Source organism: Equus quagga, chromosome 10 (assembly GCF_021613505.1).
Source record: "Equus quagga isolate Etosha38 chromosome 10, UCLA_HA_Equagga_1.0, whole genome shotgun sequence".
Lineage (NCBI taxonomy): Eukaryota > Metazoa > Chordata > Mammalia > Perissodactyla > Equidae > Equus > Equus quagga.
Window position 1 is genome coordinate 16,447,754 of NC_060276.1, and position 24,776 is coordinate 16,472,529.

General features: G+C 36.2%; 1 protein-coding gene across 6 annotated transcripts in view; it reads right to left on the bottom strand.

Annotated features, from left to right (window-relative positions):
* The window catches only part of PHF6 (PHD finger protein 6), a 52,440-nt gene that overhangs the window by 21,896 nt on the left and 5,768 nt on the right, over positions 1 to 24,776 (bottom strand). For 5 of the 6 annotated variants that reach the window (XM_046673541.1, XM_046673542.1, XM_046673544.1 and 2 more), the window contains 4 exons: positions 13,278 to 13,411; positions 12,968 to 13,011; positions 1,229 to 1,398; positions 929 to 1,072 (listed from right to left, as the gene is read on the bottom strand). In XM_046673541.1, the coding sequence (XP_046529497.1) occupies positions 929 to 1,072; positions 1,229 to 1,398; positions 12,968 to 13,011; positions 13,278 to 13,411 (492 nt within the window). The remainder of the gene's footprint in view (positions 1 to 928; positions 1,073 to 1,228; positions 1,399 to 12,967; positions 13,012 to 13,277; positions 13,412 to 24,776) is intronic. The other variant, XM_046673543.1, reaches the window with a different exon arrangement.

A 24,776-nucleotide genomic window follows, 5' to 3' on the forward strand; every position in this document is an offset into this window, starting at 1 on the left:
TTGTTTAATAGCCTGAGAAAGATGACTTTTCTTTAATAATCAAGTACTGACTCAAATATTTTTAATATAGTCACATTTGATTAAAATATAATCCAAAATAAGGACAATGAAATAAAACTGGGGGCTGTCAGTATGAAGCCAAGATTAAATACTTCATTAAAAAAATGAAGATTTCAATAGTGTCACCCTGTCATCTCAACTGTTTTACATTTCCATAAAGTTTTTAAAAAGAGTTTAAATTGGCAAATTTCAACCATGGATGCAGATCAGAAACACCTAGGGATTTTTTTCCCTCGAACTAGACATCTTTGGGATCTACTCCAGGGGTACATATTTTGGAAAAAGCTCCCCAGGCAAATCTGATAGGCATCTCTGTTTAAGAACCTCTGATATAAATAATATAGTTTAAAAAACCTACTCATAAAATGGGATGAGTAATTCAATACAATCTAATTCAAAAACGTTTGTATATGCTGTATGTCAGACCTGGATCTAAAGATGCAAAGATAAGATATAGGTGCTATCCTCAAGGAAATTAAGAGTTTATTAAGGGAGAGAGGCTCATAAATGAATTACTGCAACACACTGTGTCAAGTACAATAATAGAGACATCTACTAGGTTATAGTGGAGGTCGAACATATTCTTCATGACCAGTTTACAGTAAAGGTGAAATTTTTACAGTTATGAAATAGTTAATTATGGATTATCTGGAATATGTTAACTATAATCAGGATTACTTTAAATCCTACTAAATCATAAAGTCCACATTTTTAAAAATCTAAAGTTTACAAAGATTTGGGATTATAGGATATACTATTCATAATTCTAAAATACTAATGCTGGGGGGAAAAGTGCCTTATTTGGTTACTAGCTAAATGCTTTTCAAAAAACTTAAGTTTAAAAGCACATAAAAAGGACCATGCTTACCATGCACTTATAATGTGCAGCTGCCTTCTTGGCATTAAATATATGCAGTTTTCCTCTTGCTTCATTTTCTTCCTCCCCTACGTGACAAAATCCACATTTAGGCCTGGTGTCACTAGGGCTGCTTCTGTGTGGAGACCTATCTCTCTGCAGATGCAAAAGAAAAAAAAAATTCATCAAAATATGCTATCAGTACCTCAAGCTTAGTTGACATTTCAAATGATAAATTTTACCTATAAACACAGTTTAAATGAAATAGTCATAGTGAAACAAAAAGTAAGAATCCTACATTTTTCTACTTACATAGGAACTACTTTCCATTTCATCTGTTCCGTGGGAGGATGTGGACCTGGTATCTTCCGACAGCCCTTTAAAATTAGTTTTTCGTGGCCTTCCTTTGCGACTTTTCTTTTTACTTTTAGGTGATGAGGGTTCCAGTTCATGTTCATTAAAACTTTCTTCTAAATCAGCTGCTTAAAAACGAACAAAAGCTTTACATGGACCAATCTTAAAATGAGCATTAGTTCACGGGTACTTAGAATATATGCTTCTCCTTAGAATGAAATCACCTCCAGAAATGAGAAATGGTTTGTGGTCTGTTCAATATAGTAAGCTAACATTTCATATAAATGCAACAAAAATTAAATACAAAACACAGTTTTCTTATAATCATTGTGACAGTTATTTTCTTTGAATTTACAATTCTATAAAAATGAGTTTTGTGATCTTGACTGTGCACATAATTCAGTAAACATTTTCAAACTCTAAGAAGTCAATTTTTAAGATTAGTTCTTGTTATTAGTTTTTTTTACCATAGGTTTCAAAGTTTTACCTCACACAGTTGGTAAAATCAGAACACTCACCTAGAAAATAAACTTACTATAACTTGGAAAACTAAATGAAAATAAAGTAGGTATATCTGTGCTAATATAGTAGCCATGAGAAACATGAGGCTTTTAAAATTTAAGTCACTTACAATTAAATAAAATTAAACCTTCAGTTTCTCAGTCGCATGGACCACATTTCAAGTGCTTATGAGTCACATGTGGCAAGCTGCATCTGTATTGGACATCACAGATATAGAATGTGTCTATCATCGCACAAAAGTTCTACTGGACAGCACTGTTCTAGATAGCTCTTTAAACTATCATGAAAGTCAAATGATCAAATTCAGTAAGGAAGTCATCTACAAATGAATTAGCCAACCAATCAAGTAATTAAATATTAAGTATAAAAGGAATTTCTAACATAAGCGGCAGAAAAGTTATGTTGCAAGTTAGTTATGTATACTGTAAGGGATTACACAAAATTTACATAGAAATTTTAGAACTGTATTTCACAGCAATTTGAAAAGAATTTATACCATTAACAGAAGGTGCTTCATTCAGTTATTCACTACAAATATTTTATTTATTGAAGGCCTACTGTACATAAGACAATGTATTTAGCATTCAAAAAAGGTATAAAAACCAAATGTTCACTTGTCTTAAGGTCAAAATACAGAAAGTTTCAGGCACAGCTCTAATACCTTCATTGTTTTTTCTTTTACCATAAGTTATCGGTTGTAATTCCAGGGACTAATTTCTCAATGAGAAAGCATATCAACTCCTATTCTCTGATGCTAATATCTTTCCTAATAGATACTTTAAAAGTTTTTTGTTTTTTTAGAAATAAAAGCACATTCGTTATTATAAGAAAAGGGTAATTCAATTAGTATATTTGAATATGTAAACTCAAGGAACTGAGAGCATTAGATTGTTTGCAAAATAGTTAATAAAAATTTATATCAATGCAGCTTCACATAACTAGGGTAGAATTTTGAGGGAGGAAAAAAGGGGAAAAGGTAGAAGTTAGTAGATAGTGTTTTATAGACAACAAGACAAATTCATGTGAATAACTCTCCCTGTGAAGACAAAGAAGTCAATTAAAGCTATCTTCTGATCTCAACACTACAGTGAATTTCCTATCAGAACACATCACCTACTGTAAACAACTAAACTGACAATTTTTAAGACACAGAATTTTGTTAAAGCTGTTAGAATCACTTGCACTTGCCCCAAATTAAAAATTCTTAGAATGAAAAATCATAACCAAATGTTTCAATCATTCTGATACATATTATATCATACATATGATATACATAATATTGTTATTTACAATGAAAACAATCACTAACACTATAATAACACTACATTATTAAACATCTATAAGAAATTACTTAACTGATTCCATTATCAGGTCAACATGACTAGTTTTCCATATGGCACATTTGTCTGTCCTAAATATGGAATCATTCAGGATAAAAATTTAGGGGTCATTAAGAGCAATAATAAAAAATCACAAAAGATTAACAGATTTAACTATATTAGACTTTCCAACTTCCGAGTAAAAAAAAAGTGGTAAAATTAAAAGGCAAACAATAAACTGGAAAAATATCTGCTATACCTGTGAAAAAGGATTAGTATCTTTATGATATAAGCTTATAAAAGATTAAGACCCCAACAGAAAAATAGATCAAGCATATGATCAAATAATTCACAGGATATAAGTAGTTAAACATACTCTTAGAAAATTTGACTTCTCTAGAATCAAAGCGTAAATTAAGTGATATATCATTTTCACCTATCAAAATAGCAGACTTTCGTTATAAAAAGCTATAATAAACAACAAAAAGTGGGTTAGAAATAAAAATATAGAAGAAGCCTCAAAAAAACATTGAGATAGGGGCTGGCCCCGTGGCCGAGTGGTTAAGTTCGCGGGCTCCGCTGCAGGCTGCCCAGTGTTTCGTTGGTTCGAATCCTGGGCGCGGACATGGCACTGCTCGTCAGACCACGCTGAGGCAGCGTCCCACATGCCACAACTAAAAGGACCCACAACAAAGAATATACAACTATGTACCAGGGGGCTTTGGGGAGAAAAAGGAAAAGAATAAAATCTTTAAAAAAAAACCAAAAAAACATTGAGATAGACCATGCTTCTGGATGAACAGGATCAACACTGGAATGATCTCAGTTCTCACTAACTTAATTTAATGAAATGCCAATAAAATGGAACTTTAAGTTGATTCTATGGTTTTCTGGAAGAATAAATGTAAAATACACAAGAATATCTCTTAAAAAAGATATCAAAATATACTATAAAGCAACAGAAGTTAAAATACTGGCACAGGCATAGACATACATCAACAGACGAGAAAACAAGGTTGAAAATAGACTCATATGCATATGGGAATTGGGAGTATGATAACAGTGGCATTTCAAATGAGTGGGGAAAAGACACAATGGCATTATTGGCTATCCATTTTTTTTAATTGAGATTTCTTTCCCTATACCATATGAAAAAATTAGAGACAGATCAAAAAATCTAATCATACAATAATATACTATAAATGTAATAGAAGAAAATGGAGGAGAATATGTTTCATAATCTTGGGGTTGGGACACCTAAGAAGCCATAAAGGAAGAGACTGAAAGATTTGACTAAAATTAAGAAAGCTTTGCATGGCACAAAGCACCATACACCAGGTTAAAAGACAAATGATAAACTGGGAAATCATTCACATTTAGTAACAGAAAATTACTATCTATATTACAGAGAGCACTACAAATCAATTTCACAAAGATAAATCTCAAGAGAAAAATGTGCAAAAGATAGGAACTGGGGGGCCAGCCCCGTGGCCGACTGGTTAAGTTCGCACACTCTGCTTCAGCGGCCCAGGATTTCACCGGTTCGAATCCTGGATGCGGACGTGGCACCAGTCATCAAGCCACGCTGAGGTGGCATCCCGCATGCCACAACTAGAAGGACCCCCAACTAAAAAAATATACAACTATGTACCAGGGGGCTTTGGGGAGAAAAAGGAAAAATAAAATCTTTAAAAAAAAAAGATACGAACTAGCAATTCACAGAAGAAATATAAATAACTAAAAAAAAATGAACAGAACCCCAACCTTAATAGTGATAAGAGAAATGAAAATTAAATGAGATAATCGGTTGGACAAAAATGAAAGCCTGATAATATCCAGGACAGATGTAGGGAACTGGACACTCTCATACACTGTTGGCGGGAGCACAAACTGGGTACAGGCGACAGTATTTATTCCCAATGGTAAATGCACAGAACCTTCTACCTGGCAAGCCCACTTCTAGGACTTTACCCTATAGAATCACTTGTATAAGTACATAAGCATATATGTACAAGGAAGATCAATGCCATTTTATTTGTATTCATGAAAAAAATAGATGTAACTGATTTTTATTACTAGAGAAATCCTTAAATAAACCACGGTTCTATTTATACTGTGAGATAAAACTGTTAAGAAAGAATGAGGTCGGGGCCAGCCCAGTGGCGCAGCGGTTGAGTTCACATGTTCCGCTTCTTGGCGGCCCGGGGTTTGCCAGTTCGGATCCCGGGTGTGGACACGGCACCACTTGGCAAAAGCCATGCTGTGGTAGGCGTCCCACGTATAAAGTAGAGGAAGATGGGCACGGATATTAGCTCAGGGCCAGTCTTCCTCAGCAAAAAGAGAAGGATTGGCAGCAGTTAGCTCAGGGCTAATCTTCCTCAAAAAAAAAAAAAGAATGAGGTGGATCTATATGTACCAACAGGGAAGAAAGTCTATGATATATCACAGAATGAAAAAAGTAGCATAATGTTATGTATCTATATCATGATGTCATTATATTTAAAGAGTGTGCATATGCACTATATATGTACGTAAAAAAAGGCTCTGGGAAGATACATACCAAACTGTTACTAGTTTTTCCTAGAGAATGTGATTTCGGGGTGAAGGGAGGGCTTTATTGAACTACTTTAATAGTACTACTGTACTATTCTAATTTTTGAAAAACGGGCAATGTACTACCTCTGTAATTAAAAGAATTTATAGCATCCAATATGGTGAAAGGAGAGGTAAACTCATGCACCGCTGATGGGAATAATTAAGCACAATCTTTCTACAAAGTAATATGGCAGCATGTATCAGGAACCTTAAAAAGACTGAAAACCCTTTGACCCAGTGATTTTACTTTTGGGAATTTATCCTAAAAAATAATTGAAAATGCACATGAAAATGTGAGTATGAAGCTAGTCACAGCACCTCTGTTTAAATTTTTCGTGGTCACTTATTGGGTTTTCTTCCCCTCAATTCAAAATTGTGAAACTGTTTTAACACTAAACAAATTTTTTTAAATAATTATTATAAAAGAACTATCTGCATAAAAGAAGTAAAAATCTTCCTTTCCACCTTCTAATTCCACCTGCTCTGCACTGCCAGCCCGCACCCTCGCTTTCTTGCTTCCCTTCCTTCTTACTTCCCCCACACCCCCCAACAGAACCACTGTAAACTGCTTCTTTTCTCAACCTCCAGGGTTGAGAGCCTGGTTTTGAATCCTGGATCTGCCACAGACTGTGTGTCCTCTTACCTGAGACCTACCGCAGAGAGTTCTTGAATGAATTAAATGAGTTAGTTCATGTAAAATACTTAATTTAGAACACTGCCTGGCACATGACACTCTCAATAAATGTCAACTATTATTTTTTCGTATGTGCACATGTGTTTTTTAAAAGGACACACAAACAAATGGGATTCTACGCATACTATTCTGCATCTTGCCTTTTCCACTTAATACATAAATTGGAAATATTCAAAATATAAGAGCTAACATTTGAGCATTGTGAGATTTGACTATGCCAGATGTGCTATGCAGCTTATATGCATTATCATTTGAGCCTCACAATAACCCCATGAGGCTGTCATCAGTCACTGTCAGTTCAGAAAGGTTAAATAATCTTGCCCAAGGTCACAAAGCTAGGGAGTGGCAGAGATGAGACATGTTTTTAAAGTGGTAATACCCACTGTCATGGAAATACACATTTTCACATACTCCTGGAAGTGAGAAAAAGGACAGTTATACGTACGCTTATGTATGTACAGAATTGCTCTGGAAGGATATACAAGAAACTGATAGCAGTGGCTGCTTTTAGCAAAGGAATTTGAAAACTGAGATACAAGGGCAAGGATGGGAGGAAAGCTTACTTACAGTGTATACTCTTTTGTAATGCTGATTTTTGTACATTGTTCATTTATCTATTCAAACAAATGAATATGATAAAAAATAAAACCTTGCCCTTGTATTCACAGCTGCAATTTCTAAAAATCCAGGCTGATAAGGTAGGTGACAAAATAAAGTTGTCTTCCTTCCTATGCCACCAAGTGTTGCCAACCTTTATGAACACAGCCCCCAGATGTCTGTGACACCTTAGAATAGTCAGGCCCCTCTGTTACCTTTCTGATTGCCCCAGAGAGGCACGGCAAGTGACCAACTTACCAGGAAACCAAGTTTCCTCCTCCTAGTACTGTAAAGCCCTATCTGTCCCTTTACCAATTCTCTTCTCCTTCCTAATCAATGTTTTCTTCATCTTTTATTTCCTGCTTCAAGCTGTATTTCCTTCCCCCTCCTAAATTCTCACGTCAGTTAACAGTATGAAGCAGAAAGGACCCTTGGACAGAATTGTGAAGACGGCCAGTTACTAGTTCTTCATTTGGTAAAAGTACTTAACATTCATAAGGCAAAATCTCCTGGTCTATCAAATGGGACTGACAACAGCACTTTCCTGAAAAGGCTACTTTAAGAAAATGTTTGTGAAAAATGCTTCGTAAACTACACAGTTCTATTCAATTGTTAGTCATTACTCTTATCATATCTTGTGTAGACCGGAAGCTCTTTGTCCAAAAGGGGCTTCTCTTCTAAAATCCCCAATGCGCCCACACTCAGCAGGCACTCAATAATGCTGGAATTTTTTTTAAAAAGAAAAAGCAAAAGGACAAGCATTAAGGTTGGGATAAGCATCAGCACCTCTGCTTTAAATCCTTAGGATGCTACGCAAGGAAGACTGGAGGCTTTACATGCACTATTTCATTTATTCCTTACAATAACCCTATGAAGTGGGCTTTTTTCAAATCCCCATTTTACAGACGCAGTATCTAAGGCTCTTAGAGAGACTAAATAACTTGCCCAAGATCATGTGACTAGTAAGTGGTAGAGCTAAGATTCAAATATAGATCTGATTTTAAAGTCCATATTCAACTAGTGTAGGAAACTGCCTTTCCAGTACTTCATATATCTGTTCAATGCTACTAAACTTAAAAGGTTTTTCAAGACTTTGATATCATATTAAAATCTCCCTAAACTTCCATTTAATAAAAGTAATGAAGATTGAAAGTTACAACATATTCTAGAGAAAAAGAACAAGGGAAAAGAAATATTAAGGGACTATTACAGCAGACAAAGGCTGAATGTACATGAACAACACACTTTCAACATACTTCTAATAGAACTATGGTGACCCTACTTCCTGGAACAAATCCAGTTACATGATTGGACACGCAATCTCTAACATAAAGTTTCTGAACACTGTATTTTAATCAGTTGGTCACATATCTGTCACTAAATTGTGTTCTCCTCCACTCCCCTCCCAAAAAAACCCTGAAACTCTGTTTTTTCGTTTTTGTTTTTTTCTGAGGAATATTAGCCCTGAGCTGCTAACATCTGTCGCCAATCTTTCTTTCTTTTTTTTTTTTTGCTGAGAAAGATTAGCCCCTGAGGTAACATCTGTGCCAGTCTTCCTCTATTTTATATGTGGGCTGACGCCAGAGCGTGGCTGATGAGTTGTGTAGGCCCACACCCGGGATCCGAACCCACAAACCCAAGCTGCTGAAGCAGAGTGTGCCAAACTTAACCACTATGCCACCAGGCCAGCCCTGAAATCCTGTTTTATTAACTCATTTTGCACAACTAAAACCTGGCACAAGAGAGGCTATAGGACAAGGAGGTATCACCAAAAAATAAGTGACACATTAAATACCATGCTTAGTTTCAAGCCAAAGAAAATGAAGAGGTTACAAACATTTCTTGAGCAGCCATCTCATGCAAAATATTCTATCTTGGGTAATTTAAGAAAAATAATAAACCACAAGTTTGGCTCCTTACAATTCCAAGAACCTAAACTGAGCAGAGGTTGTTTGCGATCATGACTAAAATTCTACACATTCTTACTGTAAATAGCTAACACTCAGCATCTACTCTAGAGACCATTTTCTATCTCATCACAGATTACTTTGCTCCATATAAGTTATTAAATACAAAGGTCTTAACTCCTTAATGAAAATGATTTTAAAAGAACCACCATTTACACGTAATCACAGTTCCTTGTAGGTTCTCAAATGTTTAGTGATGGTAAGTTATCAAATTAAAGTACTTCTACAAAACAGAGCCTAGCATCAGCTATAAGCCAGAGCTATCTGCTATTACCAATATTTGACATTTTGGAAATACTACTTAAAAAAAAGAATATACTTATTATCTAAACACACATAAGATGGGAATGGGGAAAACTCACATAAGATGCAGAGTTTAATTCTAGCTATTCCTGCTCATTTGTAACATATAAACTTCTATTAAGAATAGGAGGACAGCACACCATTGTAACTGCTCAATAACCGCCATGTGGCTAGTGGCTACCATGTTGGTGTAAACAAAGAACATTTCCGTCAGCATGGAAGTTCTACCAGAGACAGCACTGTTGAGCCATTAGTTCTCGATCCCCTTGTAAAAAGCCCTGTACCTCTGAAGTCCATGTCATTCAGCTAAACCACTGCTTCTCAAACTTTAATGTGAATACAAACCACCTAGGACCTTGTTAAAATGGTGATTCCTATTTAGTAGGTCATGGGTAGGACTTGACATTAGACCTTTCTAACAAACTCTCAGATGATGGCAATTCTGCTCGTCCACAGACTACGCTACGTTCTTCCCCTCCTTGTGGCTAACAATTACCAACTCTCAATCATTCTACCTCATGCTCAGACTTTTCGGAGCACACAGCTCACAGCCCTTTTCTCTATCCCAACCCCTGCCATCATCCTGGGTGATTTCAACTGTCCACATAGACAATCTAAGCAACACCTAGCCATTCAGTTCCTTGATCTTCACTGATGTCTTCCATCAACCATCCAACTCCTATAACGACACCCAGACACCTTATAAGCACCTAAAATGGTTCTAACTCTGAAATCACTGTATCACACTTGGGGACCACAAATGATTGCTTTCTGAAGTAATTTCATTCTCATTCTTCAACCTTTCCAGGACCACCAGTCTATTAATTCCTCCCTGTTTCTTCTTATTTTCCCGCCTTCACTTCCCTATCTTAGATTTCTCTCTTACAAATATCCCAAGTTCCCTTATCCCTTTACTTCTTTGTGAAACCCCCTTGGCAAAATCCCAATTCTGAATTAACCAACTAAGCACTTCATGTGACATCCAGGATCCTGAACTACTGAAGGAAAAGTCACACAACCTGACTGATGGTATTGCTACATAAATTCATGATTACCAACCTCAACTGGGCCCTCCATCCAGTCTGGAAACCTTACATTTCTCTAGGCAAACTTCCTCTCCCAATCGTCCTAACTATTCTTTCAAATCTTCTCCTCTGTCCTCACATGTCCAACCCTCACATCTCTCCCTACACCCCTCACAGAGAAAACAGACCAGATAGAAACTGTCTATCCTCCTCCTTCTCTCCTATTACAGCGGAAATGTCCTCCCATCACAGGGCTTCCTGTGCACAAGGTTCCTCTTGAGGCTGAACCCTCCTTCCTGTACCTTCAATCTCTTCTAGCCTATGGGATCCTTTCTCACAACCATTTATATATCAACTAATCCCCCCGGTCCCCCCAAAAAGGCCAACTAAATGAAAGGAGCCAATCTGAAAAGGCTACATACTACATGATTCCAACTATAAGACATTCCGGAAAAGGCAAAAGTATGGAGACAGTAAAGAGATTCTCTAATTTAATATTTCAAAACACAGTTCATGCTATATCAAACTAACAGGACAGACTGAATTATACAGTATTTACCATTTTAAGTATTAGCAAAGTAGGTAGTGAGCCACAGATAGCAAATGATCACGAAACTGTCACAGGGATCAATTCCTCTTTGCTGTACAGACTAGCACAGTACAATTCTCAAAGACAGTCCCTGAAATACAATCCTATAAACCCCCATCATAAATTACAATCATAAAGTAGAACATATGTTTCCCGTTAGAACAATCAAATAATTGGAAGTTCTGTTTCTGACAAAGCACTCAATATCAAATCAATTCAGGCTAGATGAATACGATAAAGTCAAAATTCAATAAATATAAACTGTAATACTTTTAAATTGCAAAATTATGCTTCAAGTTCTACAATATGAGTATAAACACACTACATATGTCAATAATCCAAGGGGCCCCAAGGTGCTACAAAAGCGTACACTGAACCCAAAATTTAAATCAACTGTATCACAAATTTGAATTGTAGTAATCCTGCCAGTCACATTAAAAGAAAAGTCGTGAAAAGTACGAATTTAGATCTTTCTCATTAGTAAGTTTCTCAAAGCAAAAAGGTGGTCAAAATTATTCTACTTTACGTAGTCTGCAGTAACTTTTCTCTACCACTAGATGGTACTATCAGCTTCAGAAATCTAGGGAATAAAAGGGGAGATGTCGATATTAATCATTATTGCCATCCTCAAATATCCTGCCCCAGTACGCTAATATACTTGTATTTGTCAGATCATAAGTCTCAATTCTTGGCTTACCATATATGGTCACTACAATCTTAAAGAGAATCAAATAAACACACTGTTAAAATCTGAAGTAATGAAAGGTGGGAAAGCTTACTCTTAACCTTTCACAAAGGATTTTTCAATTCAATTCTAGAATTAAGTGTGGAAAAAACCTTAAAACACTATGAAGGTTTATCAGTTGCACTTTCTCTCACCCCTCAAAAACATTGTTCTTATTATTTATCCAATCTGTTTACCTTGAAGACAAGGTTTTGCTAAAAACTAGACACATATATATATTTCTTTTTTTTGGTGAGGAAGATCAGCCCTGAGCTAACATCTGTGCCAATCCTCCTTTATTCTGTATGTGGGATGCTGCCACAGTATGGCTCAACGAGCAGTGTGTAGGTCTGTGCCGAGGACCTGAACCAGCAAACCCTGGACCACCAAAGCAGAGCCCACAAACCCAACCACTACACCACCGGGCTGGCCCCTAAAAACTGTATTTTTAACCAGTACTTTTAAAATATTTGGACTAATCTGGAGTCCCGAAGTGGAAACAATACTATTTTGTATTATAAAGCCAAGATCTGAGATCAAAAAGGGCCATGAATTTTAACATGCTAGCACCGATAATTAAGTAAATCTTCATACAGGAAACAACTTCCTAAAACAATAGGTTCAAACCAATCTAATTCTACACAACACGTTCTCAGAAGCTAACAAAAAGTTTAAAGATCTCTAATCTAAATGGAAAGATAGAACAATCTCAGATTAAATCTAAATCTTTTTAAACTGCTAGTAAAAGTATCAAAACCATCTGAAACAAGACAGAATTCAATTTGAGAACTTTCTCATACCTTTTAAAGACCAAGTACAATTTGGCTGTCTATATATAAACATGACTAACCTGGTTTTGTAGAAAATTTAAGTGGGAAACCAACTATAAAATAATTTAAAAAGTTTATATTTTAAAACTGATTACTTCTTATGAACACGTCTGTATAAAAAAAAGTACTACAATGTGAATAAAAATTTAACAGAAAGGCTGGAGATCACAAAATGTACTAGTCTCTCCAGTTCACATTTTCTGTATCTGACAGTTGCAAGGATCCGAACTATTACCCTTACAATCTACTAACACACTTACATGAACACAGAAATCCGTAACCACTAGCATCATTTCCTCCTAAAGATAAATATACTCTTAACGGACTCTTTACAAGAACTTTGGGGTAAAAGTTTTCCTAAAAATTCCGTAAATTTTTCACTATGTACATTAGTTTACCCTAACGCTTTTCTTAATTCTTCAAAGTTTATTTGATATTAAGATACATTTTATGGTAAAACTTAATATAGTATAATTCACTCATATTTTACTCAAATATCTTCTTGAAAATGAAAAGTGGCTGAATGACATACCTTCAGAGTTATGTGCAGTTTTCTTGTGTTTTCGGCAATAAACCCTATAGGAAATGAAGAACAAAAATTATCAAGTAAACAAACTAAACTCACTTTTCAAATCAAGAAAATGAGCATTATACTTCACCCCACTCACAAGTTGGATTCTAAAAATCTTATTAAACTTCCTTTGCCATTTCTCTAAGCATTAAATTCCTTACCAAAACACCATTTATAATGATGATGAAATGCTTTGAAATGGGGAAATTTTTTATAAAAGCCTAAAGAAAGTATGACTGTTTAAAAAAACTTAGAGAAGTTAAATAATTACATGTAAATTCCTTGTGAAGGTTTCTCTCGTATTTGAGCTTTATCATGCAATGCACAGTGGTAGTGGTATGTCCTGTGACATGTTTTCACATCACAACCAATTGTTGCTCCAGGACAATGGCACAAAGAACACATCTACAGCAAAACAATAAAATAATATTATTAGTGTATGGTTTTGCTAAGGCCGTGATATCAGGTTAGAGGCATATCAATCTCTGTCAAGGAAAACAAATTGGTTATTGAAAACTTTTGTAACTAAATTATGCTATTTTTCTTGTTTTCTCACCTAGAAGCAATTCAAATAAAATTGTACTGGGGGTATTTTTTTCCCATGTTAAACACTGAAAAAAATTAATGGAATATTATTAATGTCTGTTGTTTCACTGTGGTCAAGAGAAAATTTGAAATGTTGCAAATCAGGAATGTAAGCTGTGCATAAGTTAGGCCTTGCCACAATCCAGATTTTCCCGAAAACAAGTTACTGGGGAGAATGTCTCATACCAGAAACAATTTTTCCTTCACATTTCCACTTAATCAATGAGAATCTTTGGGGAAAAACTCACATACTACTTGGGAACCTGGTAAAATCAATTTTAAGTGAGGGAAGGAGAAAGGATAAAAGAATTAGGTAGATTTTTAAATACTTCGAACTCTAACAATATTTTGTGATGTCAAGTTGACTGTGAAAATAAGCTCATCTATTTTAATTTAATCTGTTACTTACCTCTTACATTATGAACTCAGGCAAACAGATAAAAGAACAGATTCTTTCAAAATATTTTAATATACCTTATCTTCTGACTTTATCGGATAATTCATATTGTTTAACTAGCTCATGCTCTGAATTTAGGAAAAAATTCTTTAGAAAAAGTATATAATGATTGTTAATGGTTTTGATTAACATATCACAGTATACTGTATTGAGCAGACTTTTAATGAGGCTTTCCCCTAGCTATAAATGCCATGCTAAAATAAGTCCACAGCAAGATAAATCTTAAAAACTGTTCATTTGTTTCTTGGTCGCTAGATACCTCATTCTGAACTATTCTCATTCTTCTTTACTAATTTTAACATAAAGAACACTTACCATCCTAACTTTTAGATTACTTCGCCCTAAGCAATTTTGGTGTCCCAAGGGGCTAATAGAAATTCCAATGAAATTCCTTATATTTCTCTAAGCAAGTCAAACATTCAACCCCTCATTCAAGCTATCATTTAAAAATTACTCATAAGTCAGAAACAGAAACATTTTCAATACAGGTACTTCCCAGAAAACATGAGGGCCAGTGCCCACTATTAGTACTAGAGAAATACTCTACTTCCTTAAATAAATATAGAAACTTCAAAGTATTACAGCAAAAAGAATTACTGGGCCAAATTATCAAGCAGGGAAAGTTGTTAATACTTTTAGGTGGCTTATAAATTCTTGAGGAGGTGGGGCATTTGTATTGCAGCTCAATTATGAGGTTCTATTATTTTAGTTAATCACATTTCTAATTAAAAAATAGACATATTACAGAAATTTTGGAAAACACACAAGAGTAGAAAGAAAACTTTAAAATCACTTATACTCACCAAGCAGAGACGCCCTTACAGTGTTACAATGCTTATGTGAAAGCATTTTTCTATGTAATTCTGTACATACCATTTTGCAACCTGGTTTTTTTAACTTAATAAATCGAACATTACCCCACTTCATTAAGAACTCTACTGCAGGCGGTTCATCTTGAAATTACATCTAAAATGGGTTTGCATAGGTACATTTTGAAAAAGAAAATGAATTCAATTAGAAAGCAAAAATGAAAGGAGAGGTACTGTTAAAAATACTGTAGCAGGCTCAACACTGGCAAAGATACAGCGAGATTGGCACTCTCACCTACTGCTGGAAATCGGTACATGCTCTGGACAGTAATTTGCCTTATTTATCAAAGGGCTTTCAAAAAGTTTATATTCTCTGATGCAGTAATTTTACTTCTATTAATCTAGTCTAAAAAATTCAGACTCAAATGATTTATATACAATCACGCTCATTGTACAACTACTTAGAATAGCCCAAAATGTAAAACCACCTATGGAAAACAACAATTGAAAACGTTTAAACAAATTATAGTACATCCATATATAGGAATATTTCATAGCCACTCTTTCCAAAGAAATTTTAGTGGCCTGGGAAAAGGCTTATGTAAAATTATTAAGTGAAAAAAATGAAGGATACAGAATTATGTGAATTATGATCCCAATTACGTTTATAACACATTCTTTGAAAATAGGTGGAAGTAAATATAGCAAATGCTGAGTGGCCATCTCTGGCTGGTTGGTTTTCTTCATCATAATTTCTTGTATTTTCTGATTTTTCTACAATGGGCAAAAATATTTTTATATACAAAAAATTATTTTAAAAACATTGGGAATACTCTTCCAAATGTCTTTAACCCTCATCTCTCAGTTGATTGAGAATGGGAAGGAAATCAAATGTCCAAAATATATCAAAATGTGTTTTGGCTGGTTATAAATTCAAATCTTCCCAAAGTGTAATCAGTTAACTACAGCAACTTAGGATGGATATATTTTTTTTTTAAGTGAGAAAAAATTTATTCTTTTATTTTGTCAGTTTCTCTCAAGGAAGAAAAGAAAGAGGAAGACATACCAATAAAAATGTTTTTAGAGAGTGGAAAATTCTTTTCAAGATTAGGAGTAGGAATTTTTCTCAATTAGAATTTTTGGGATCTATTTTATGCAGCATTCATATACAAGCAGAAATACCTGCTTGTATATGAAATTCTGGTGAGATACAAACAAAATAGCAAAAATTATCCATAATAAAACTAAATATAAAATTTATATCTGCTTGTGTACCTATGAACACAAAACAGGAAAGTAACTGCTATCTTTAAGTCTACTGCGCTATATTCCAACTCCTGAAATAACTCTTTTCTCCTGAACTCCTATGAGACTTAAGATATAATATTCATTTTGGCTCTTATCATTTTACTCCCCTGTATGGATAATTATCTTTATAAATATATAGATTTTATCCATAAATTGCTTCTAGACTGAGTTTTTTGGAAGACTAACACTGTGCCTTACAAAGTAGTGCTCAATAAATCTGTTGATTTTAAGCTTACCTTGTTATTGAAGATTTTAATATCTTATGACATTTTTTCTCATTCATGTTTCTAATACCTACAGATTTAACATAATTATCATCAAGTATGTCTAAAACTATTTAAACAGTCTGAGCTGGGATTTGGAAAGGTAACATTGAGGCAACAACCCAGCTGCAGGGGAATCATAAGGATTTTTCTTTGACTTTTGCTCCTCTATTCAGTTTGTTACCGAGCAGACCTAGTACACCTCAATAGTCAATTACCCCTTCTAAATGCGGAGACTGGAAGAAGAGGCCCCATCCTATTACAGACATTTGCATGTCATCTTTATAGTATGGTTAGAAGCTATATTAACTTTTAAAAAAAATTTTTAACCACAATAATATATATTTAGGATGTACAGCATGATGTTTTAATACACATATACATAGTGAAATAATTACTACAATTAAGCTAACTAACATATCCACCTCTTCACAAGTTAGCACTTTTTTGTGCCTGAGGTGAAAGCACCGAAATCTACTCTTAGCAAATTTCCAGTATACAGTATAGTATTACTAACTATAGTCATCCTGCTGTACATCAGATCTCTAGACTTATTTACCCTACATAACTGCCACTTGGTACCCTATGACCAGTATCTCCCCATTTCCCCCACCTAGTAACCACCATTCTACTGTCTGTGAAGCTATACTATGTCATGGTTAAGTTGTGCCACATAAGCAGAGTCTCAAGGAGCTGACCATAGATGAAAGAGGAACTAAGCCACGCATGAGAGGAGACAAAAGGAACTGAAAGGACTATGACTGCGCTAAAGTCCTGCAGGACCCAGAGGCTGGGACATACCTGCTCTTCAGTCAACTGAAGTAGGCCAGGACTGAAATTCAGTTTGCAAAAGGAAGAAGTCTTAAGGAACAAAAGGAAAAATACTGCCTTCTCAGTAGTTACGGGGGAAGCTTAGGGAAAACTCCACTAAGACCACAGATAGATACAAGGTAAAACTAAAATGAGATTGCCAACTTTTAGGATAGGCAGAAAGAGAAGGCTCTTGGGGAAAAGCTGGAATCTGATGGCTAGACAGAAGCATACAGAGGTAAGGCAGGAAGGGCTAAGACTTAGCTTTGCCCAGCTTAACTGCCGTGTCTCTACTATGCATGTCAGTAACTGACCACCAGTGTATATGTACAAATTCTCATAGCCAAGCAGTTACTACTCTCAAGATGCCTGCTCCAAGAAAATGGCTACCAACATACAGAGAATGCAAAAGAGGTTCAAAAAGAGGTCATATTCTTCAGTCTGCAGGCAAAGAAAAAATGCTAAAAAGCACCTGGAGTTGGGAACAGGGTACCTAGGCTATTTTCACAGGAGACACAAGACAAAAATAAAGTGAGAGCAGTTCACCTTACACTGGTATTTGTTTGTTTGTTGTTTTTAATAACAGATAACACTACCTCTAGTAAAAACTAGAAAGCAGGACAGAGCAGCTGGGGCAAGTTTTCAGAGCTGCCTAAAAAATCCTCCTAACTCCAGGTTCATTGCTTTATTTATAGTAACACCTCACATGGCTAACACAGTTAGAAAACAGAGTGACCTCTGAATTACCTGGTTAACCGACAGTTGTCCACTCTCTTTGTTAAAAATTCCTAAAAAGAATACCACTGCACAGGAGGGTAGAACATAAACTCGTAACTGTTTCTGGTCTATCTTATAGCTACAATTTTAAAAATACAGCATTATCAAGAAGGTCTCATAAAAACACAAACTTATTAAGATTTATATAATATAATAATTAGGTCTAAATGGAAAGCTAGAAAGCAAAAACGAAATCTGAAAGGTGTCAAAGTCATTGAAAAGTAACAAACCTGACAGATTAGGATCTTAAACTCCAAGTATTTCTAAAAAACAGGGCCACTGAAAAGTAGTTTTTACTAGAATAAGAGACTAAACCTAGGCAGTTACTGAATCATTTCAGAAGTCTTTTGGAAATGTGAGGGCAATGAACTAAGTAAGCCTATCAAGTTTTAACCTCGTCTCCTGACCTTGCTCTGAATATCACATACTCCAACTCCATCCAACTTTATGAATCATCATTGATGAGGAATATAAATTCTCTTATTGGAGCTTTTGAAGTTTCTTTTTTCATCTGAAAGGTTCAGACAGACTTTTTCTGAGCTCAGATCTTTAGGTTTCGGCTTTTTCCAGGTGTAGGTCTTTCAGGCTGAGGGCATTCTAAACTGCCCCGCTATTCTTCATCCGTGAAGAATCCCAAACGCACATCCATGCTCGAGTGAGCGCCGAGACATCCCCCCAAACCAGACACAGATTACTTTATATTATCGGTTTGAGCTCTCCTCCACTAGCACAAATAAATGAGAAGCAATTATATAATGACATAAATTTACAGTATTCCCAATCACAAAGAAGTACTAAATGAAAGCAAAGGAAAAAAGTTATTTGTGAATTTAAAAAATTAACTTAGTCAATAATAGTCAAAGACCTGATTTTCTCCATCATTAGACGTGAAGTTTCTCTTTGGCCTTATTCATTCTCCTTAATCACCTCCAAAGTAAAGCAAACTTCATTTTAATAAAAATGACAGGTAAAATATCTGCACACATTAAAATTAATTTGCCTGCCATAATCTGAGCCTTTAAAAACATTCATATTGGGGGCCAGCCCCGTGGCCAAGTGCTTGAGTTCACACGCTCTGCTTCAGCAGCCCAGGGTTTCACTGGTTTGGATCCTGGGCGCGGATATGGCACCGCTCATCAGGCAATGCTGAGGCAGCATCCCACATGCCACAACTAGAAGGACCCACAACTAAAAGTATACAACTATGTACTGGGGGAATTTGGGGAGAAAAAGCAATAAAAAAAAAAGATTGGCAACAGTTGCTAGCTCAGGTGCCAGTCTTAAAAAAAAACAATAAAAACATTCACATTTATATGAATACACTCATCATGCATGTACACTTAGTTATACAGATGGCAATGAGCACAGTGAACAAATCTTCAGGAAGAAATCTACCTGTTTTTCCCCAAAAAATACCCTAAGGCAGGGGTCCTGCAAACTCAATCCACCCTGTCACCTGTTTCTATAAATAAAGTTTTATTGGAACACAGACATGCTCATTTCTATGTGTATTGTCTGTGACTGCAACTGAGACCATCCAGCTGGCAAAGCCTTAAATATTCTTTATCTGATCCTTTACACAAAGTTTGCCAATCCCTGTCCTAAGACAATGGTTCATAATCAAAAGTGTTCATCAAAAATCACTCGAGAACCTTTTTCAAAAAGATACTTGTCTACAATCCCCCACTTCCCCTTTCAGATTTAATAGTTGGTTAAGTACCACTGCTCTAAGGATTCAGAAGCACCACTGATCGATCCCCTGGTATCTTCTGCTTCTGTTTGCCGTAAGCTGTGGCAGCATTCTACACACTGTGGGTGCTCCATTTTGCCCTTACTGAATACTAAATGAGCCATGCACTCTACTTTAAATAGCGCTGGCATTTAATACTTACTTAATACTTTTGACCACTTCCTCCTCCTTGAAACTCTTCCCCCTTTGACTCCTACAGCATCTCTTTCCCAGGGGAACACATTTCAAATGTCACTTTCTATGAAGGCTTCTGACTTCTCAGATAGAATTAATTATGGTCCTCTTTCCCAGCTCTCCCATGGCATTCTTTACATACTTCTAAGGCTAAACTATACTTATTCACGGCTGCACCCAAAGTGTCTAGCATATGCTTGGGTAACTGGGCACTCAATTAAGTATTTGTTAAATAGACAGATAAGATGAATTCTAGACTCTAGGTAGAGGCCTTGACAAATATAATGCCTAAGGAAACAACAAAAATAACACCATACTGGGCAGTGAAGGTTGAAGAAACATGAAAGCCCTCATGTGTGAGGCATACACAGTCCTCCACCATCCTGAACAAATAACCAACCCAATTTTCCCCTCTAGATTTCTCTCCTTCCTTTCCAAACCACTAGAGCTGCAAACACTAAAACACTGATTAACCAAAACAGAGGCATTTTATGTGATACCATTACTTCTCTGGTCAGTTTACAGCTAGCCCATTAGCAAGGCTTCACACTATTTTCCAACTGAAGCTCTTCTCTCCTTCAAATTCAACCAACAATTAACGAGTGCCCACTTATTTATTACAACACTACTGAGTACAAATGAAACATCAAGCCCCATGCTAAGTGTTTTCCATGCGTTATCCCCACTTAATCCTATGCTGGGCAAAGAGAATACAGTCTCCACTCTCCCAGAGCTCACAATACTGTGCAGAAGAAAGGCTTGCGCATGTGTAACAACTATGATGCATACTGTGTTAAACTCTATGACAGAGGTGGAGGTTGAGTTGGACTCAAAAACAGACGGCACTTCTGAGAAGCAGCTAGGAGATGAATAACATCATTACATGCACAGCACTGGGGACACGCAGAGAATGTTCAAGAAACCTAGGAGAGGGAATGAGATAAGGAATGGAAAAGATGGGTTAAGAAATGACTTCTGAAGGGCAGGCTGAGGCTTCTGGATATTATTTCGCATGCAGTAAGGAATCAATAAAGGTTTGGAGTCACAGAGTGACAGTACGTTTTAAAAGTAGAGATCAAGTAATTACCAGCAGTATGTTGGAAGGATGGGAAAAGGAAGACTGGATTTAGGATAGCATTAAGAAAGAAAAGAAGGCAGAGACAGACCAGGACAGAACCAATGCAGCTGATGTGGAAGAAGAAAGAGCTGAAGGTAAAGGATTCAGAAAGAGAATCGGGTTTTAGGGTGGGGAGATGATGAATACTGGTTGAGACAGGTTGAGTTTGATGCCTGCAGGACATCTATGTACAGCAGATAAATATGCTTCCACTATGACATTTCATTCTCCACCATGACTACTATATATCACTTGTCTCCTGCTGTGCCCTTCCCCAGTCCCTCCTTTCCGAGGTGAAATTCCTATCTAACGTTTAAAGACCCTGCAATCAGCCCACTTAACTCTAATCCATCACTGCCAGTCTCAACGACCCATTCTGGTATAGTTAACCCATTTCCCGGACTCATTCCTTTTTTTTTTAAACCTTACCATCTATAGGAAGCACCCCACACAGAATAAAAAAAGTATATCTATAAACTGTCATATACGCAGATTCATGGCATGCCCAATATCTAGATCATAAACCCTCAAAATCAGACACCCTGTTTCTCAGAGGTGCTAAGCACTTTACTGGTACTGAGTAAATAACAAAGTAAAGACTATTTAGAATTGGTCTTTCTATTTTCAGAGGCTATAAAAAATATCCTGAGGGTAACAGAATCATAATATTCTTACATAGTATGTGCACAGGATTTTTGTCCTAAAAACTAACATGCTATTAACAGAATATATTAATAGGAGTCTGAGTATGTTTTAAATTCAGTACTATTTCCATCCTTATTTGAAAACTACTAGGCTCTAATCATTAAATGTGTTAACATGTGATTTTTGGTTGGGCAGCTTAAAAGGCAGTCTAGTATAACCTAGTGGTTGAGTTCTGGCTTTGGAGTTAATGCCCTGGATTCAAATTCCACCTCTGCTACTTACTAGCTCTATGACCACGCAGGTTACTTAACGTCACTGAGCCTCAGTCTCCTCATCTGTAAAGTGAGGATGAACACCTTCCTTACCGTCTCACAGCATGACTGTGAGGATTAAAAAGGACCATGCATTTACAGTACTTATCCCAGCCCCTAGCACATATTAAGTGTTCAACAAATGTTAGCTATTTCTACTACTGGAAAAAGCAGAAAAAAATGTTCAGAGCATTTATTAAGACATCTGAGTAAAATTCAGTTTGAAAAAGGTAAAGTTTAGAAGTGACCTGAGGACAGTCATCAAGTATATGAAAGATTACTCATTTTTAATAAAGAAAAAACCCAATACTTTCTTTAATGGAAGGAGACAGACACAGAATAAATAGCTTTAAATTAAGTGAGATAATTGAGTTATACGGAAGAATGAATTTCTCAATTCTGCAGAGTGTTATATAACTGGTCTTGTTTCAGGTTGCCTGGGTAGAATCACAATTTCTTGACATATTTAAGAATAGGGCAGGCAAAAATCTCATGTTGGATGGCTTGTAGTACTCTTGCCTAGGGGTAAGGAAGGTGGACTAAGTGGCCTTCTGAAGTCCTTCTGTTCTTAAAGTCTGTGATATATCTGACACAGGTACCAGTCAGAACAGTAACTATCCAATGAAGATACTCTTAATGATCTCACCACCTAACTTCATCCAGAAAGATTATGTTCTTCAAATATACCCCTCTCAAGTGTCTCCTTAAAAAAAAAAACCCCAAAACAGCAGTGATAACTCATAATATTACTTGGAAATTTGCATTTCTTGGCCAGATGGCTGGAGAATAAGAGTAGATGGGACAGACATGGTGTCTCCGTAAGGCTTCAATAGGAACCAGAAACCATTCTGGACAAACATGTTTGTCTTAACTGCAAAAACAGAGTCTCAAATTATAAAAACCTTAGTACTCTGGCAAATTTTTCCTGGTCCGCTGTGGTGCTTTAAAGCTGACATAAAAGAGATGAATATGTTCATGCAAAATGGCTTTCCTCCCCTGATCCTGGTGGCTGACACGAAAACCTTGTAAAATTGCCTATGGCAGCAAAAACACAGAAACCACACACCTGTACCTCCTGTTCTACTGTGACCTCCTAACCTCGCAAGACTCTGACCCATCTGGCCACCTATACACTTTCACCTGAAGCTCCAGTCTCTTCTCTCTATACTTTTCTTTGGGGCAAGTGAGCACCTCTGGAGCCAACACCAAGTACAGACTGGAACCTGTCTTGAAAGCACCCAGGGACCAGCACTCCTGTTTTCAATGATTTCCAAGGGGTATTCATGACCTACTTTTCATCTAGAAATCTAGATGAGCAGGAGCCAGGGCAAACAGGCTCACAGGATAAAATGCCTTAAAAAGTCAATTAGGGAAGCTGATTATCTAGTTTGAATGTAGTCTATCTACTCACATGAAGCTCTTCATTTTTTTTCCTCTCTTCCTATTTGTTCTATGACCCTTTCATTGCTTAGACAAATCTACACAGGGAAAAGTAAAGAGGAAGACTAAAATCTGGAATTTTGGTTACTTGAGAGTACTTCACGTAAAAATGCCAGAATGGAAGGAGCAAAACTGAAGGCTAAAAGGAGACTTAAAAATTATTTCAAAATTAAACACATAAATGCTACTCTAGTCCTGTCCCCTGTGTTAGTTATTTAAATTCTAACATTTTGGGAGAAGGAAAAGGAGCAAAATTATACACCTAGGCTCAAAAGTTCTCTCCTTCTGCCACTGTTCCTCAAAGCTAGATGCCCACAGCCTCAAAATGGCTTTGAAATACCTTTCCTAAGATAACTCTTTGTATCTTCAAAGCACTTTTTAGTCACGCAACATCACTGTTTAGTAAGGAGTGATACAGCATTATCTGTTCACCGTTGGCAAAAAGACAAATAAGTTAATGACTTGTCTAAAGTTACATAACGTGTCAGTGGCAGAGTTATTAAAAAAACAGACCTCATGACTTCCCAGCCCAGCATGGTTTTTATTAGACTACAATGATATTAGCAGGACCTTATTATTATTTATAAATAATAACTACGATGGTGGCTACCATTTATCAAGTCCCAATCACGAGCCAGGCAGCATGTTAAGTCCTATATGGTCTCACTTTTAATTCTCACGATATCCCTGTGAGGCAAGTCCTATCATTATTTCCTTTTGGCAGGTGAAGAAAACATGGCATAGAGAAGTAAATAACTTGCTCAGGGTCACCCAGGTAGTCAGTGACAGAGCTGGGACTCAAATCCAAGTCTGTTCCTATAGCTCGTGGGCTTGTGGTCTTAACCTCCAATATTGTTCCAGTCCGTAGATCAAGGGACAAGTGTAGTTATTTGTAACTTACTATACTTGGGGAAAAAAATAACTCCATACACTATCCCATTAAAAACTCATCAGAATGATTTATAATAGTGAAACGTACAAAGTTCTGATGCTTTCTTCACAAACAGGTCCAAATAAATATAAATCTCCATCTAATTTGGCAATACTGACAGACATATGCTGCTGCTTCATGTAAAACTAGGCATTGCATTTGTTAATAATACAGTAACATTAGGGACCAAAACTGCTCCTGTGCTGACTAGAGCAGCCATGTCAAGTGACAAAAATGCTAACAAATCAAGATGGAGAAGCATTTCCCAGGCATGTTCATAATGCCAAGGGATAAATAATGGGGTAATAAGGTTTACAGTACCACTTGCAAGTAAACAGTATTCTTTCTTTGTACCTGACTTTGTTTTTAAGGACTAGGAAATAAAAACATACT